Consider the following 14,920-nt stretch of genomic DNA (forward strand, 5'->3'; position numbering starts at 1 on the left):
TATGTGATGCTATTTCAAACATGCTCACTACACTATCTTGACTATAAATTGACTTTCATCAAGGTGCCCTGTAGCAAAACATTTAACCCCACAACGATGCCAATTTGTGGCCAAAAATAGAAGATAGAACTGGACGGTTCTGATGTAATAGAATCAGATATGTGTGCAATTTTCTTATTTAGCAGTAGGCTGTACTAGTTCTATCGCTGTGCCTCTAACTTACTATCTGTTTATAAGACTAGTGCATTCCTTTTTTAATTCATTCAATACAAAGGTTTAAAATCTATTATAAGGTTCCTAATGTAAAATCCTACTCGAAAATCAGATAGATACAAATATTTAATCAGGGTAATTTCCCCCGCAGTTATAAATCACATGGATTAATAAATACTCAGCGTTAGCGTTCCTGCCCTCTCGTCTCCAGGGCACAGATATGATAATAACGTTTGCCATATAAAGTCTGTGGAATTCCTCCCCTGTGGTTTGTAGATTTCAGGATATTGCTCTCAAGGAATTACAGGAATGCTCAAAGTGCGGCCTGAGAAATGACTCGTGTTGCCGTTTCACTGTGCAGATTTTCAGGAACCTTACGCTGTGGTGGTCCTTCTAGAAAAGGATTTAGTGGTGATCGACCTTGCACAAAATGGGTGAGCCTGACTTTATTAAATAACTCTTCATTATCTTGACTTCTTTTGTTTCTTAAATGTGGGCTAAAATGTCACTGCTGACCTATAATGCTCGTTATCTGTAATATATATTGCCCCTACTTTGTATCATGATATAGATTACTGTCATAAATCTTATTCTTTAGTGTGCATGCAGTACTGAATGAGACTAATGCACTGATAGTGGGCAGACAGACTAATTCAGTTTCGAGTGACTTTGTCTGTGCTCGCTCGTTCACAGTTACCCCATATTCGAGAACCCCTATCCTCTGACTATCCACGAGTCTCCTGTGACCTGCTGCGAGTACTTTGCCGACTGCCCTGTGGACCTCATACCTGCACTTTACTCTGTTGGCTCGCGGCAGAAACGACAGGGCTACAGCAAAAAGGTACTAAAAATAAATGTTTTATATTGTAACACTGCATTTAGTTTTTGGCTTTGTGAATCTTAATAGAAAATATTTTATCCAAGTTAACGTATAAGTGGTAAATATCAGTGAATCAATGAAACTGATCGACAGTTCCTGTAAAATATGGGAATTCTGCCTCTGTACAACACTACAGATATGTAGATTCATATTTACAGAAGCTTCAGAAGCTTTGCAGAAAGTTTGTGAATTAGCACTAAGCAGAAGCAGATGAGAAGTTCTCTTCAAAATAAAATAAAGTATTACCACTACTTCATCATAAAAATAACTCTTTGAACACACCTCCAATCACAGATTAATGATATTTAACAGTTTAATAGTAATAGTAAGAGTCATAAAAGAGCTAAATGCCTAAATCAGAAGTGTAAATGTTCCACATCACACCCTGAAAACTTCATACCATACTCCAAGAACCACAAGGTTACTGATCAAAGGACACATTAATACATACCTAGGCATACGTTTTGCTACAAACCGCATGCATCATGAGTTCATTTGTATTAGTGGTGCTCAGGTATATTTCCCAATGTTTCTGCAAAGCTAAATGGACTATATAATAGTGTCATATTACCTAACGATCCTTCGCTCTCTCTGTACACCTCCTCTCCTGTCGTTCTCTTTTCTTATCTTGTGTCATCCAAGACAGACCCCCTTCCCCTTTCAGCCATTATGTATGCCTATGTTCTTTTCCCTGTCGCCTTGTTCTAGCTTTCTGTCGGAAATGTCAGCATGTACTGACCCACACTGGCTGCCTAGCTGCTGCTTTTTTTTTTTTTGTTAAGCAAAGGCCTGGCTGAGCTGCAGGAGGGCATTCTCACATAAAGATCACCATGAGTCATCCTGGCGACCTTTGTATGTGTCAACGTGTTCAAAGCCAAACCCCCCACCAACACACACAGTCTCAGACCGAGAGACACACACACACACACACATTGAGGTGCATAGTGTACAATTGCAAGACACACAAAAGGATTCCTGCCTGTTTCCCCACACACTATTATCTATTTCAAAAATCAATGTTTCTATTGATGAGAGGTTTATTGACATGAGATGTACTTCTACCTGTGCTCTCTCATTCGCTCTAATGTACCGCGTGTGTCTGCTGTCTCTCCAGGAATGGCCTATTAGTGGTGGAAACTGGGGTCAAGGCACACAAAGCTACCCAGAGATCATCATCACTGGGTAAGACAGTTGCTGATTTCATTAGCATTATCATTATCGTCTCGCTGCAACTCAATTACTTTCACCTTTCCCGCGCTGCCAGGTCACCACGACAAAGGAGCTTGTCTTAAGATATTTACTGTACAGTACGTCTTTATACATTCCAATCATGCACACTTTGCTCCATTTTGATGTTTATTATCCTGCACTAAACTGTCAACAAGGGGAGAAAGGGCGTTTATACACACTGAAGAAGTGACATTGAGGTATGGATTTGGCAGCAGGCCACTCTCGCCCCTCTCCTTGCCTCTCCCCCTCTACTCACCCCTACAGTGCCGTATTACTATTCTGTCCAGGTTTGTTTCTTTCTAAGAGTACCACAGCCGGCAGAATATTTCTCTCTCCAAGTCCACTCAGCTGAATTGACAACAAAACAATAAGGAGAAAAAGAAATGGGAACCAAAATATATGTCAAAATACGAGACAGAGTCCTTTTCTGTGACAGCAAATGGAGAAGCTGCCATACTTATTATGACCTGCTAATGACTGTATATCCTCATTACACTTGGGTTCAATTCATTCACAAGCAATTATCAATATGTGGGCATTATTATGCAGCCATAACAGCCTCCACTCTTGTGGGAAAAGGTCTCCACAATATTTGGAACCAGGCTGCAGGGATTTGCTGCCAGTCACCCGCAAGAGCTTTAGGGAGGTCGGGTACTGATGTTGTGCGATAAAGCCTGGCTCACAGACGGTGCTCCAACTCAGGTGTCCTATGGGGTTGAAGTCAGGGCTTTGTGCAAGGCCAGTCAAGTTCTTCTACACACCACGGAAAGCATTTCTTCATGGACCTAGCTTTGTGCACACAGACATGTCATGTTGATACAAGAAAAGATGTTCTTTCAAACTTGGCTAGCTATATAGTAGATACTGGTTACCTTGTGTTTAAACAACCTTGATTGAACTTGTCTAGGCTGTACCCCTTACTCTCGCCCTATGCCACCTGGGATGAGCTCCAGACACCTGCAACCTTGAAGGATAAGCAGTTATTGAAAATGGATTGATGGATATTTGGTTTAATGTACCCAGACATCACATTTTGTTAAGCAAAGTAATCCAAGAACTTTCCTCATCTGAGATTCTAGACATGTTTTAATACTGCAAATGTTACAAACTGCTTTGTTTTGATCAGACTTTGATTCAAAGTTTTGGACATTTTGTAAGACAACAGGACACAAATTGAAATTCATCTCTCTCATGTTCCTCTACTTTTATTTATTTGTTTTATTTCTTTTGAATTCCCAGGCATGCTGATGGAACTGTGAAGTTCTGGGATGCCTCTGCAAGTGAGTTCACTCGATGGCTAAGCTTTGTTTATGCCTCACAGAAGTTTCACGAAAAAACCCGATAAAACAAAGAAAGAAGACGAGGACGTTTTGAGCTTTAGTTTCAATTTGAGACAGAAATGCAAACTAAAGGAAAAGAGTACCCGACTTCACACTGTCAGTATAAATAAACTAAAGAAGTAGTAGTAAGTCCTTATTCCAAATTCAGAGCACCGCATTGTGTTGCATTGCATAGTATTTGGAGTCAGATTCTATATGTCCAGTGTCTCTGGGTTACAACTGATTCTTCTCTCTTTTCTCTCTTTTTTTTTTCTCCTAGTAATGCTCCAGGTGCTCTATAAGCTCAAAACAGCCAAGGTGTTTGACAGAAACAGGTCCAAGGAGGACAAGGGCAGCACCGACGCGTCAGATGAAGACCCCTTTGCTATTCAGATCATGGCCTGGTGCCCTGAGAGCCGGATGCTGTGTGTTGCCGGGGTGTCAGCCAATGTTATCATCTACCGCTTCAGCAAGCTGGAAGTAACTACTGAGGTGGTGCAGGTGGGTAATGGTTTATAATCTGGGTTAAATGCTTATTTACTGTGAAAAGAGAATGGACACAAATATGGGACATTAATAGCTTTTATTTGTTATTATTTGCCCTCAACGTTCAAATTCTGTTTTAAGATGTCGAGACATATGCACAAATACACACACACACACACAGGCACTCAAAGATCTGCCTAGTCAAAGGCAGTATGGTTGCCATGCCAACAGACGGAGCAGTGAACAAGCAAAGCTAGACTGTCATTATAATCTGCCTTGATAGCGGCATAAGTGCTTATGGGGGTGTGATGGGAGCCTGTGTTTAATGGCATAAAGAGAAATGCTGTTTAATCTGTGTGTGCATGCTCACACTTCCTATGTTGCAAACGCGTGTATGTATGTGTAGTTTCTGCAGTCACTGGAGCAGTGGGCTGGTAAATTGGTAACTGGCAAGAATTTTGGCAACATTTGTGTCACTGTGCAGTCATTGCTGTGGTGCTGTTGCACCAGCGTTGCTCTCTAGACAGAGATCGGCTGTCAATCAAAGTACGTAGGAGGTGCTGTGATGTGCTTTTTTCCTTGCGGGTCTGTAAATGAATTTTCATTTGTTAGCAGGTGCCCTTTATTTGCTCTGGACTGTTTGTGCTAACTATCCAATTTTTTGTTCCGCCAAGCAACCTGGCCCTCGCAGCAAAAAGTTTTCATGAATCTTGAGAGTTCAAGTGCCTCGCTTTAGGCACCTTGCAGCAGGAGACTGATTTGAATCAGCCACTCTCCTGTTAGAGGCTTTTTTTATTTTTTATTTCTGCGAGCGTTGATTCGTTTGTCAGAGAAATTTCAGGCACTTTTTTCCTACGCTCCAAGTGTGTGATTGGGACGTGGATCAGGACTAGATATGCAGTTGCGGCGAGGCGTAATTAAGAGAGCAGCCTCCCTTTGCTCAAGGTCAAACATGTCTCTATAAACCTTGCAGAGACGTAAGAGGTAAGAGGAGGACAGACACAGGCGGGTGTGAGAATTTGAAGAAGGGCACTGATCACTCTTCACTCCCACATGTCACTGGGGCTAATGAGACTGACAGAATGCAAAAGAGAAGAGCTAATGCACATTGTGTGTGTGTGTGTGTGTGTGCGTGTGACTGTGCGAAGGCGGAGGTTGCAGAGAAGTAGCCTGAAGGAGGACTTAGAAGGAATGGAAAATTTCAGCATTGGAGGACCTCTTTGACTCTCAATCTGCCTACACACACATGCACACACACACGAAGACGTCAAACAAATCTCTATTATCAAAATGACTGTGTTGTATATGTGTGTGTGTGGATGTCATTCGCCGTCGTCTAACTATTCCCATCCTCAGAGAAATTCATGAAGATTTGTTGTTGCCTTTACGATGATGACCTCTTTTATAAATCTGCTAATATCTTCTCTTCTGTGACTGTGTCCTGCGTGTGCTCCGTGTGTTGTCTTTTTAGTTATTAGAGGTGAGAATGCAGTACGAGCTGAACGACATAGAGTCTCCAGACGGCGGGGGCGGAGGGGGAGAACAGACATCGGCGCTTCCCACTCCCGGTGCCTCCCCTCAAACAAGCGGCCCACCTTCACACCCCTCCACCAGCAGCAACAACTCTGACGGAGGCAACATGCCTTGCCTCAAGTATGAAACACACACACACACACACACACAGCACTCACATAAACTCTCAATAGCACCCGAAGCGTTCGCACACATTCTCATACACATTCATACACACAAGAGTCTTGCCTTTTGCTTCAAGCACTCTTGCGCAGACTTAGTCAGCGCCTGAAGCATTCTCAACCACAGCCTCCCCATCATCCCCTCGCAGCCACTCATGCCAGACCCTCAACGCACAACTGTTTCAGAACTGCAGCTGCACCACTTGTCATTCTGTCTCTCCCTTTCATTTATTTGATTTTTTTCTCCTCTCTGTTTCTGTCGCTGTCTCTACTCCTCTTCATTACACTCTGTCTTCTTATCTCCAGGGTGCGCAGTACTCCTCTGAAGCAGTCTCCTGGTTACCAGGTAGATTTGGTGGTCCAGTTAGTGTGGGTGAGTGGAGAGCCTCCTCAGCAGATCACAAGTCTGGCACTCAATTCCTCCTATGGCCTGTAAGTATACAGACGGCGACATCTTAAGTCATGACTAGAACCAAGTTGTTGTTTTTTTATCTGAAAAAGTTCCCACTGTTTTGCTTAAATGACTAAAATCTATAAAGATGAAATATGCAAAGTGGACATGCAGTTTATAATTTTGCAGTTTAAGCAGCAACTTCACAGCAACAACCAGGCTTGTCAACACAATTTATGACTGCCAGGAAAATTTGGACATTCTAGCTGTTTTTTGTGCTTTGACTACAGTGTTTGTTTTAATCAAGTCTGTTAAATCAAATTATATAAACCATTCATCATTCTTTCTCTGACTTTCCTCCATCTCACCTCTTCTCTCCCCCTGCAGTGTGGTGTTTGGCAACAGTAACGGTCTGGCGGTGGTAGACTATGTCCAGAAGACAGTGGTGCTCAACTTGGGGACGGTCGAGCTTTACGGCTCTAATGACCCCTACCAGAGACAGCCCCGCTCACCAAGAAAGACAAGACAGCCCTCTGGAGGTAATGAGAAGAAGGAGACGTGAGAGATGTGCAGGACAGACAGTGCAGCCCATTGCTATTGTGGAAATTTCATATAATCATATCATATTTGAATGTTTTTCCACCTGTTTTTTTATCACCTACTTTTGTCCAACTACTGTTGCTTTCATGTGGCTCTGATTATCTGGTTATTTCATCCCCACTAGCTCAGATTGTTTAGGTTTGAACTCCTGCACACTTTATTCTTGTTTTTTATTTTCTGCCTTTAAGCCCAAATTGTGTTTCAGCATCAGACTAAATCAAACCATAATCTGCAAAAAACGCTGATCTTGTCTCAAAGGCGAATGAATCAGTCGCACAGAAACTCACCGAACATAAAACACCACAGTTAAGCTGCAGTGTGAACAAAGCCTGAAGTAGATAGACAAACACACGGCAGGTTTAAGAACTTTGGGTACATCTCAAAAGAACTGAGAGGCAAAATCTGATTATGTATTCAAGGTTTATTTCCAGTTATAATTATAATCAAGTCTTTCAGGCAACATTATGACAGATTTGTTCCAGTGGAGCCTACTTAAGTTATTATTTGTTCTCCAGTAACCCCACAAGTCCACCGCCCCTTAAACTGATCTGTAAACTGACCCAAATGTGAGAATGAATCACAGAGCACACTCTGAAATCCATCTACTTCATTAGGCCGACGCACAACAAAGCACTTTGACTAACTCTTTCATTGTCCATCTGCCTCTGCTTCTCATTCACACACACTCACAGAGCCCATCCCTTTTACACACATGGCCACTGCAGCCTCATGGTCTACCGCTGATAGACGATAAGATGCTTTCAGTATGGACACACTGCCACCCTGTGTGCAATGACGGCAGTGCGGCTACAAACAGGATGCCGCAGTGTCATGACGGTGTACTGCCCATGCTCAAGCAAAAAGTTTGATGGCTGAATTAATAAGTGGATGCTGTGGGATTATTATTATTTTGGGTTTGTGTGCACGCATAGACAAACACACACGAGTGCTCACATACGCACGTGCACGTGTAAATACACACAGAGCATCTGGTGTCACTGACTGGTGAGCAGTGGGCTGGCACCTGTCAGAATTTGGCGAGCGCAAGCAGTAATCAGGCATCCAGCTGTGTTTCCCTGCCAGCAGGGACTGCTGTCTGCTTGGCTTTCTGCCTCACAGGACAACATCACGCACACACCATTTGTACACAAAGGGAAGAATTAGACTTGAAACTGGATAAAGAAACTTTAAAGAAAGGTGAGCGAGAGGAGTGCAACCGATTTTGGTGTAGTGATCGGATGTTCTCTCTAAAAGTGGCAGCAGTGTGTTGTGTGGTGTTACACGCTCGCAGACTGAACACCCTGGTGCTTCTTTTGATTTAGCTTTATTTGTGTTTCATCAGTTGATCTCTGTTGCAGGGCTGTGCGACATCAACGAGGGCTCAGCCACGTCAGAGGACCGCTGCAAGTCCCCTACTTCAGGTAACATGTCCTTCAACGTCTTATTACCAAAAAATAATAATAATAAAAATGTGGGAGAAATATAGCAGAACTAGATATGACACCCAAACAGTCCAAAATAGACTTGAATACAGGAGCGTCGGTTAGGATTAAGATCAATGTTTCAAATGAGCCTCTACTTTTAATACTGTTTCATATTATATTCAAATTGTTGCTCATCACACCGGAACTACACAGAAGAGTTTTTTTTGTTGAACCATAAAATTGTCTGGCTGTCAATTTCATTCTGCTTCAGTCTTTAGAAACGCGCTGTTTGAGCTTATTACCATGCATTTATGGATTTTTGAGACTATTTTCCCATTTGTGCATGCATTCTTTTACCACTTTGCAGAGTTCGATAGACAGGAATACATTTGTTTCAATTCTCGCACGGTATCCTGGAAAACTGTGTTACAGGCTGTAGACTAATCTCTGCGATGCTAATTCAGTGTGACGGCTAAGAATTATAAATTGAATTAGGCTGTTCAACATAACTCTGCATTCTGGTAGAGAAATCCATTAATTTACATTAATCAGGGTGTAAGTTAAAAAGTAAAAGTTCAACCTGCAGGGCCTCATGGTCTTTTCACATATTCAGCAACTGCATAATTGCATAATTGTGAAAAAATATTATCCTACAGTTAAATGTATATCAGTTGTAAAATGCCGTGCATTACAGTAAGTGTTGACTGACATCTTCTTTCAGTGAAACATGTAAATGTGTCTGGGTGAACTTTACTGAAGCAGATCTATAAAGAACATTATCATATAAAGCACACATATATCAAACAAACAAAATGCATTGTCCCTTACAGTATTAAGCACTTCTACATTGCAATGTTTGACCCATTGATGATCGTGTCCAAGAAGCGCGTTGTGCGTTCCGACGCTCTGTTGCTCTTTTACTTGCCTCCTTCTTAATCTGCGTCATTAGTATTTCAGCTGAAGGTGCTTGAAGAGAGAGCAGCCCAGATCCATCTCATTATGGGGGTAACTTGGCATTAGCACACTGAAAATGAGGAGCTTTTTTTTTTTAAAAAAAAAAAGGTCAGACAGAAAACAAACCTTTAAAGTCTGGAGAGTTCTGCTTCTGTTTCAAAGGTATGATGGCTGTCCCAGCCCAACCAGCGTCTGGTGACATCAGACTGTGGTCTGATACATCTGTCTGCTCTGCATTATTCATAGGAGAGAGACAGATAAGGTGTCTCCCTGCAAAGAAATCTCTACCTTAACAGTGAAAGTTTAGGGATATGTTTTATTTTTTTTGTTTTTTGGTAAGTGATAAAAATCTGGCAGTGAGGGAAAATAAATGATTTCTTTTCATACAGTTTCACCTTTTTGACCTTAAAATACATGCACTGTAATGAATAAAGACTGTGAATAGCAGGATAGTGTAAGGGTATACACACAGCAAAAAGTTAATACTCCCCCACACAGGCACAAATGCAAGATAAATATTTGAATTAAAATGAGATCAGATCCTCCTTCTAACTAGCAAGCAGTTGGAAAATGACACCATATTATTCATCATTGGTGAATTTTTTTGATGGTTCAAGGTATTACATCAGAATATTTGAGTCAAATCTGAACTTTTGAACCAGTTCTATTGAAATGAAAAGGTCGGTTTGCTCAACACAGTAGAAAAACGGTAGCTTGTGTGTAGCAATAAGCCAAAGGGTGTTTCTAACTGCACATTTACTCTACTTTACTTTCCTCTTTACACCCCCAAAAGTGTTGACGCCAAACAGCAATCTACAGCAATTCTACAATGGAGGTGGTAGAGGAGGTAAGATTGGCCAAGGATTTTCATGAGAGGCTTTGTAGGCAGGACACAAGAGTCCAGATTTATTTGTCCCCTCCCCCCCTGTCTCTGTCTTCCGTGTCATGGTCACCACAGCAGGAAGAAATAGAAGAAAGAATAGAGAGCCGGAGTTCTGGGTTAGCTTCTGTTCCATTATCTTTTGGATCTCAATGTATTCAATTACAAACAACAGTAGTTTTTTTTTTTCTTGGTCAAAATGACAAGGTGCATATTTTAGTACAAAAAGTATATGGTCAGAAAACTACACGCAGAGAGCTGAATTCTCGGGGAGCAGAGGCTAACCTGTGAGCAGGGCATAAAATGTAGCTGTCACAATACAGCTGTTACAATTGCCTTAGACACACATCTGCATGCTACATGTATGTAGCACGAGTGTCATATTGTAAATGTGCCTGCGTGTGATATCTGTCCTGACTTCCTACAACAGATTCCCTGTGTACATTATGAGTTGACGTTCTCTGTCCATAGTGCAGTATGATGATACCGCAGAGCGGCGAGCAACTCATCTGTCTAACTGTGTCTTTGTGTACCTTGAGTGTGTGTTGATGAAACCGATAATTCTATTGCCTGAACGGTTGAAAGTAATGCTTTCTGTCTGTCTGAGGTATGGAGCTCTCTAGATCATACCCTCTTTCAGATTCAGGTGATAATGAGTCGGTATCTAAAATGACTGCCGCAGCAAAAGACTGGAGTTCTGACCCAGATCAGTCCTTCTCAAACAAACGTCATGGATTCTTTTTAACTAGCCTCACCTCATCTAATTAGTCTGAACCTTGTTAAAACCAACAAGTTTCACAAGACAGTCTTTTTAAAAAAAATACTTTTTTCCTCTTTGTTGCATCTGTGAGGGCAGAAACTTTATTATTCTTATTAGTTCATGGAGTTTGGTGACTTTGCATAATCCCCATAGCTCCAGAAGGGTCCAATTAGCCAGAATAAGTTTAATCGTATGTGTGGATATGTAGGGCCCTAAAAATAAGATAAATAGAACACCTTCTATTTATAGAGTAAGCCATGTTTTTGTACATTTGTGTACATAAATTATGGACAGGAGCTGGAAAACAGCAAGCTTTGAAAACTGGAAACTAATAGAAGTTTCAGAAGTGTCAGACATTCAAATTTACCGAAGTGCCTCGGCCATTCTATTCTTGGAAACAAAAAATGGAATTCTAATTTAGGGGGGAAAAAAACACTAAATAATAAAAAAGAAAAGAATACCAAATCAAGTGAAACCCAACTCAGCTCGAGCTTGAGGGAATTAAGGATGTCGTAGACTTTAGGGTAGGGTTTTTGTGTATTTCTTAAACTAAAAAAAAAACAAAACTACGAGCTAGCCATAACTTTAGTACTTCAAATATCATTGGTGAATGTATCATTTCAGTGCACACATGAATGTCCCATTCTCTTATAACACAGAGTGCCTCCTACTTCTTTCTATACTTCTCTACCGCTTGAGAAAGTGTGCCTAATACAGGTATTAATGAAAGAAGCATCATTTATGCATAAGAAGTTCTGCTCGCCGACAGTATCTAGCAGTAAACTACCTCAGTAACTTCTGACCATCTTTTCCGCTGTCTTCTTCCATCTCCTGTTCAGTATTTTCTGTTTCATGTTACCTTCTTCTTGATGCATGCTCCTGTGGCATGAGGGTCCTGGATGGCTGTGCAGTTTTTGATGTGTCTTACTGTACCAGTCCTCTCTTTCAGGGCAGTGTGCAATCAGAGATCACCTCCTTTGTCTTTTGCAGCATGCCTCTGTGACATACAGGGTTGTCTCTTGAGTCCTTTACTGCAGTGTCTTCTGGCCACTTGTTCCACAGCTTTTTTTTTTGTGTATTTCAGATTTGTGCACAATCCTAGTCCCAGTGCTAGTTACCTAGCTTTGCATGGCATCGTGTCTTAGCTTAGACGTGTGTTTGTAAAGAGGGATGTTCTCTTTTTTCCAGCAAAGATGTCACGGAAATTAAGCTTGCCTACTGAGCTAAAGCCAGACTTGGGTAAGCCTTGACTTCGTGTCTCCAAACAATTTGTATGGAAATGCAGTATATCTTTCTCACTTCGACTGGACTCCACCACATTCCATTAGTCCAGTTTTATCTGGTTATTAGGCTCAAAATTGGCAAGCTGCAAGTTTGCACGAGACAAAAGTAGCACTGATCTGACCAGAATTTGAATTTATCGAGCTTGGAATTAAATCCAGTGTGAAATTTTTACTGTTGTGCTCTGACTCCCACTGTTTGACCTTTGTGTGGGGGTTCTTCTTAGAGGTCAGTGTTGCTAAGCTAAACTATCCACACTCCATCTCACCGTAAAAGCTTTCTGTAACTTTTGCAGCTTTCTCTTTCTCTTCTGTGTTCTTCATGCCTTTGCTTTTTATGTCCAATTGGTCCGTTTAAAAATTTCCCAAGTAGAAATATCGTCACTTTTTTTTTTTTTTTTCTTCAGGGGTGTACAACAGTCTCCTAAAGCACCAGGAACATTGGCTTTTAAAGAAATTGAATTGTGCATGTGCCAACACATTTACCTTTATGCTTGTTGAGTTCCAGTGTGATACACATGTAACCTAAGTGCCTGATAGCTGGTTATTCCATAGCCTGTTAATAAAAGTGCTGAGATTTTTAGAATGTGTATGATATACAATATAAAGTATGGTTAATATAAAATTAGGTTTCAGTTGATGCTGCTCTGTTGACCAACTGAGATCCATCTGTCATAGAGATAAAACTAGACCCTAACCCTTTTATACATTTACCCACTGTCCAACACGTTTAGATTTCTCTCCCAGTTTTCTGTGTCTACATTGTCAATATCTTCCAGAGATCAGTTCATAAACAAAAATACAACACGACTACTACACCACGACTGGTATGTGTTGAGTTTTGCTGTAAAGTTTCAACCCGAAAAGTGAAAAAAAAAAAACAGTTTAAAACTTTTTATTTATCATATTTTGTCTGTAAACTGTCTACATCTGTGTTGTCTGTCATGTAATTGTACTGCTTTGCGGATGCTTTACCTCTCTCTGTTTTCTCTTTACTGTCCTCCTGTCTGTATGCCCACCACGGGGTGCCAACCCATTAGACCACCGGGACAATTCCTTCAGCCGCTCTCGCTCCTCCAGCGTCACCAGCATCGATAAGGAAGCACGAGAGGCCATCAGCTCCTTCCACTTTAGTGATACCTTCGCCCGGAAGGGGGACAGTACTTTGACACCCTGCCTGTATGTGGGCACATCCCTGGGCACTGTGCTGGCTCTAGCTCTCACAATGCCACCTGCTGGGGAGCAACGGCAACTGCAGCCAGTTATCATTTCACCTACCGGTGGGTACCAGGAGGGATGGAAACTAGAATGATGTAGCTGATAATGCTATCATAACCATAATATTGTGTATTATAAAATCAAAAGAACTGAATTTGAATTCAAATTTCACAACAACAAGCCCTTTCCTTCCATTCTTCAGGCATGTTAGTACGGCTGAAGGGCAGCATCATGCGGATGGCTTTCCTGGACTCGGCAGGTTCCCTGCTGCCCCCTGCATTTGAGCCTTGGTATGAACCCAACGTCACAGCAGATGGTGAAGAAAGGGAGAAGGTCCGTAAGCGCAGGCCTGTCTCAGTGTCCCCCTCCACCTCCCAGGACCTCAATGAAAGCCAGTACGCTGTGGTGTGTTCAGAGAAACAGGCCAAAGTCATGTCCCTGCCCTCCCAGACCTGCATCTATAAACATAGTATCACAGAGACCTCCTTCATCCTGCGGGCAGATGTGGTGCAGATGAGCCAAGGCGTGTGTGTCGCGTGTTTCTGTGCCAACGGCCACATCATGACCCTCAGGTGAGAAACATGTCAGCCGGAAATATCTGCTTATTATTAAAATGTATCAATCAAAGTCAGCTTGAATAAATCATGTTCATCATTAGATTGACATAGATTGTATCCGCCTACTGTTCCTTGTATATTTTATTACTTTGGCAGAGAACAGTATTCAAGCTTTGTGGTTTTGAAACAAAATATACTGCAGGATTTGTTTGTTTTTTTGCCAATATTGGTCAGTATTACCATGACAACCACACAAAATCTGTGTTCTAAGTCTGAAAAAAAGAATAAAAAGTAATTAATTATAAGAAAGTGCAGCACAAGGGTGTATAATAGCCAATGAGAGAGTTGTTGTGTACTTATGAGCTTATCAGGGTCGTGATGAGGATTGAGAGAAAAGATATTTTGGCATATTTTAGGACATTTTTCACAGTAAAACTTGTAAGTATTGGAATCCATTTTAATTCATGTGTATCTAAGCTGACCAGAGCCTTCACTTTCCCTTATAATGTCAAAGCTTCCAAAAAAAACTATAATTAAATTATACTTGATCATAATTTCCAACCTTCTACAAGTATAAAACAACTGTTGTTTGCTGAAGTTCAGATTTAAATGGCAGAAATAAATGCTTTCCCCTCTGGAGCAGACAGGATCATATTATATCCTCAGTTAAACTTTCCTTTTGCTCTAGTTGTCATTCAAAGTCAGACACAAACTTTTGTCCTCACCCACACCCACACCCATCCTCAGGCCTTCACGTAGACCTGCCATTGACGTCCATCCATTAACCCCGACACTAACCTTAAACCCTTAACAGTACACCACCACAAAACCTTGTCCTAAATATAAACCAATGTGACAAGATTGGGAACTATTTTATCGCTGTGTCTGGACGGATACAAGTGAGGAATGTGTGTAAGTCTGTCGCTCATCCTCATTAATCTTCCCTACCTCCCTAGAGGAGAGAGACAGAACAGAGTGTCTGATAAAGCAAGGGTATCCATCTGTCGACCTGTCTATGTGTGTGTGTGTTTCTG

At 41.5% G+C, this 14,920-nt stretch overlaps 1 protein-coding gene across 4 annotated transcripts in view; it reads left to right on the forward strand.

Annotated features, from left to right (window-relative positions):
- The window catches only part of stxbp5a (syntaxin binding protein 5a (tomosyn)), an 87,076-nt gene that overhangs the window by 67,494 nt on the left and 4,662 nt on the right, over nt 1-14,920 (forward strand). Inside the window, exons 12-24 of one of the 4 annotated variants that reach the window (XM_019254936.2) lie at nt 575-647; nt 907-1,054; nt 2,208-2,275; nt 3,563-3,603; nt 3,923-4,143; nt 5,600-5,781; nt 6,129-6,254; nt 6,601-6,752; nt 8,172-8,234; nt 9,985-10,038; nt 12,020-12,070; nt 13,110-13,391; nt 13,532-13,901. In XM_019254936.2, coding sequence (XP_019110481.1) covers nt 575-647; nt 907-1,054; nt 2,208-2,275; nt 3,563-3,603; nt 3,923-4,143; nt 5,600-5,781; nt 6,129-6,254; nt 6,601-6,752; nt 8,172-8,234; nt 9,985-10,038; nt 12,020-12,070; nt 13,110-13,391; nt 13,532-13,901 — 1,831 coding nt within the window. The remainder of the gene's footprint in view (nt 1-574; nt 648-906; nt 1,055-2,207; nt 2,276-3,562; nt 3,604-3,922; nt 4,144-5,599; nt 5,782-6,128; nt 6,255-6,600; nt 6,753-8,171; nt 8,235-9,984; nt 10,039-12,019; nt 12,071-13,109; nt 13,392-13,531; nt 13,902-14,920) is intronic. The other 3 variants (XM_019254937.2, XM_019254938.2, XM_019254939.2) reach the window with 3 other exon arrangements.

The sequence above is a fragment of the Larimichthys crocea genome, chromosome XI (genome assembly GCF_000972845.2).
Source record: "Larimichthys crocea isolate SSNF chromosome XI, L_crocea_2.0, whole genome shotgun sequence".
NCBI lineage: Eukaryota > Metazoa > Chordata > Actinopteri > Sciaenidae > Larimichthys > Larimichthys crocea.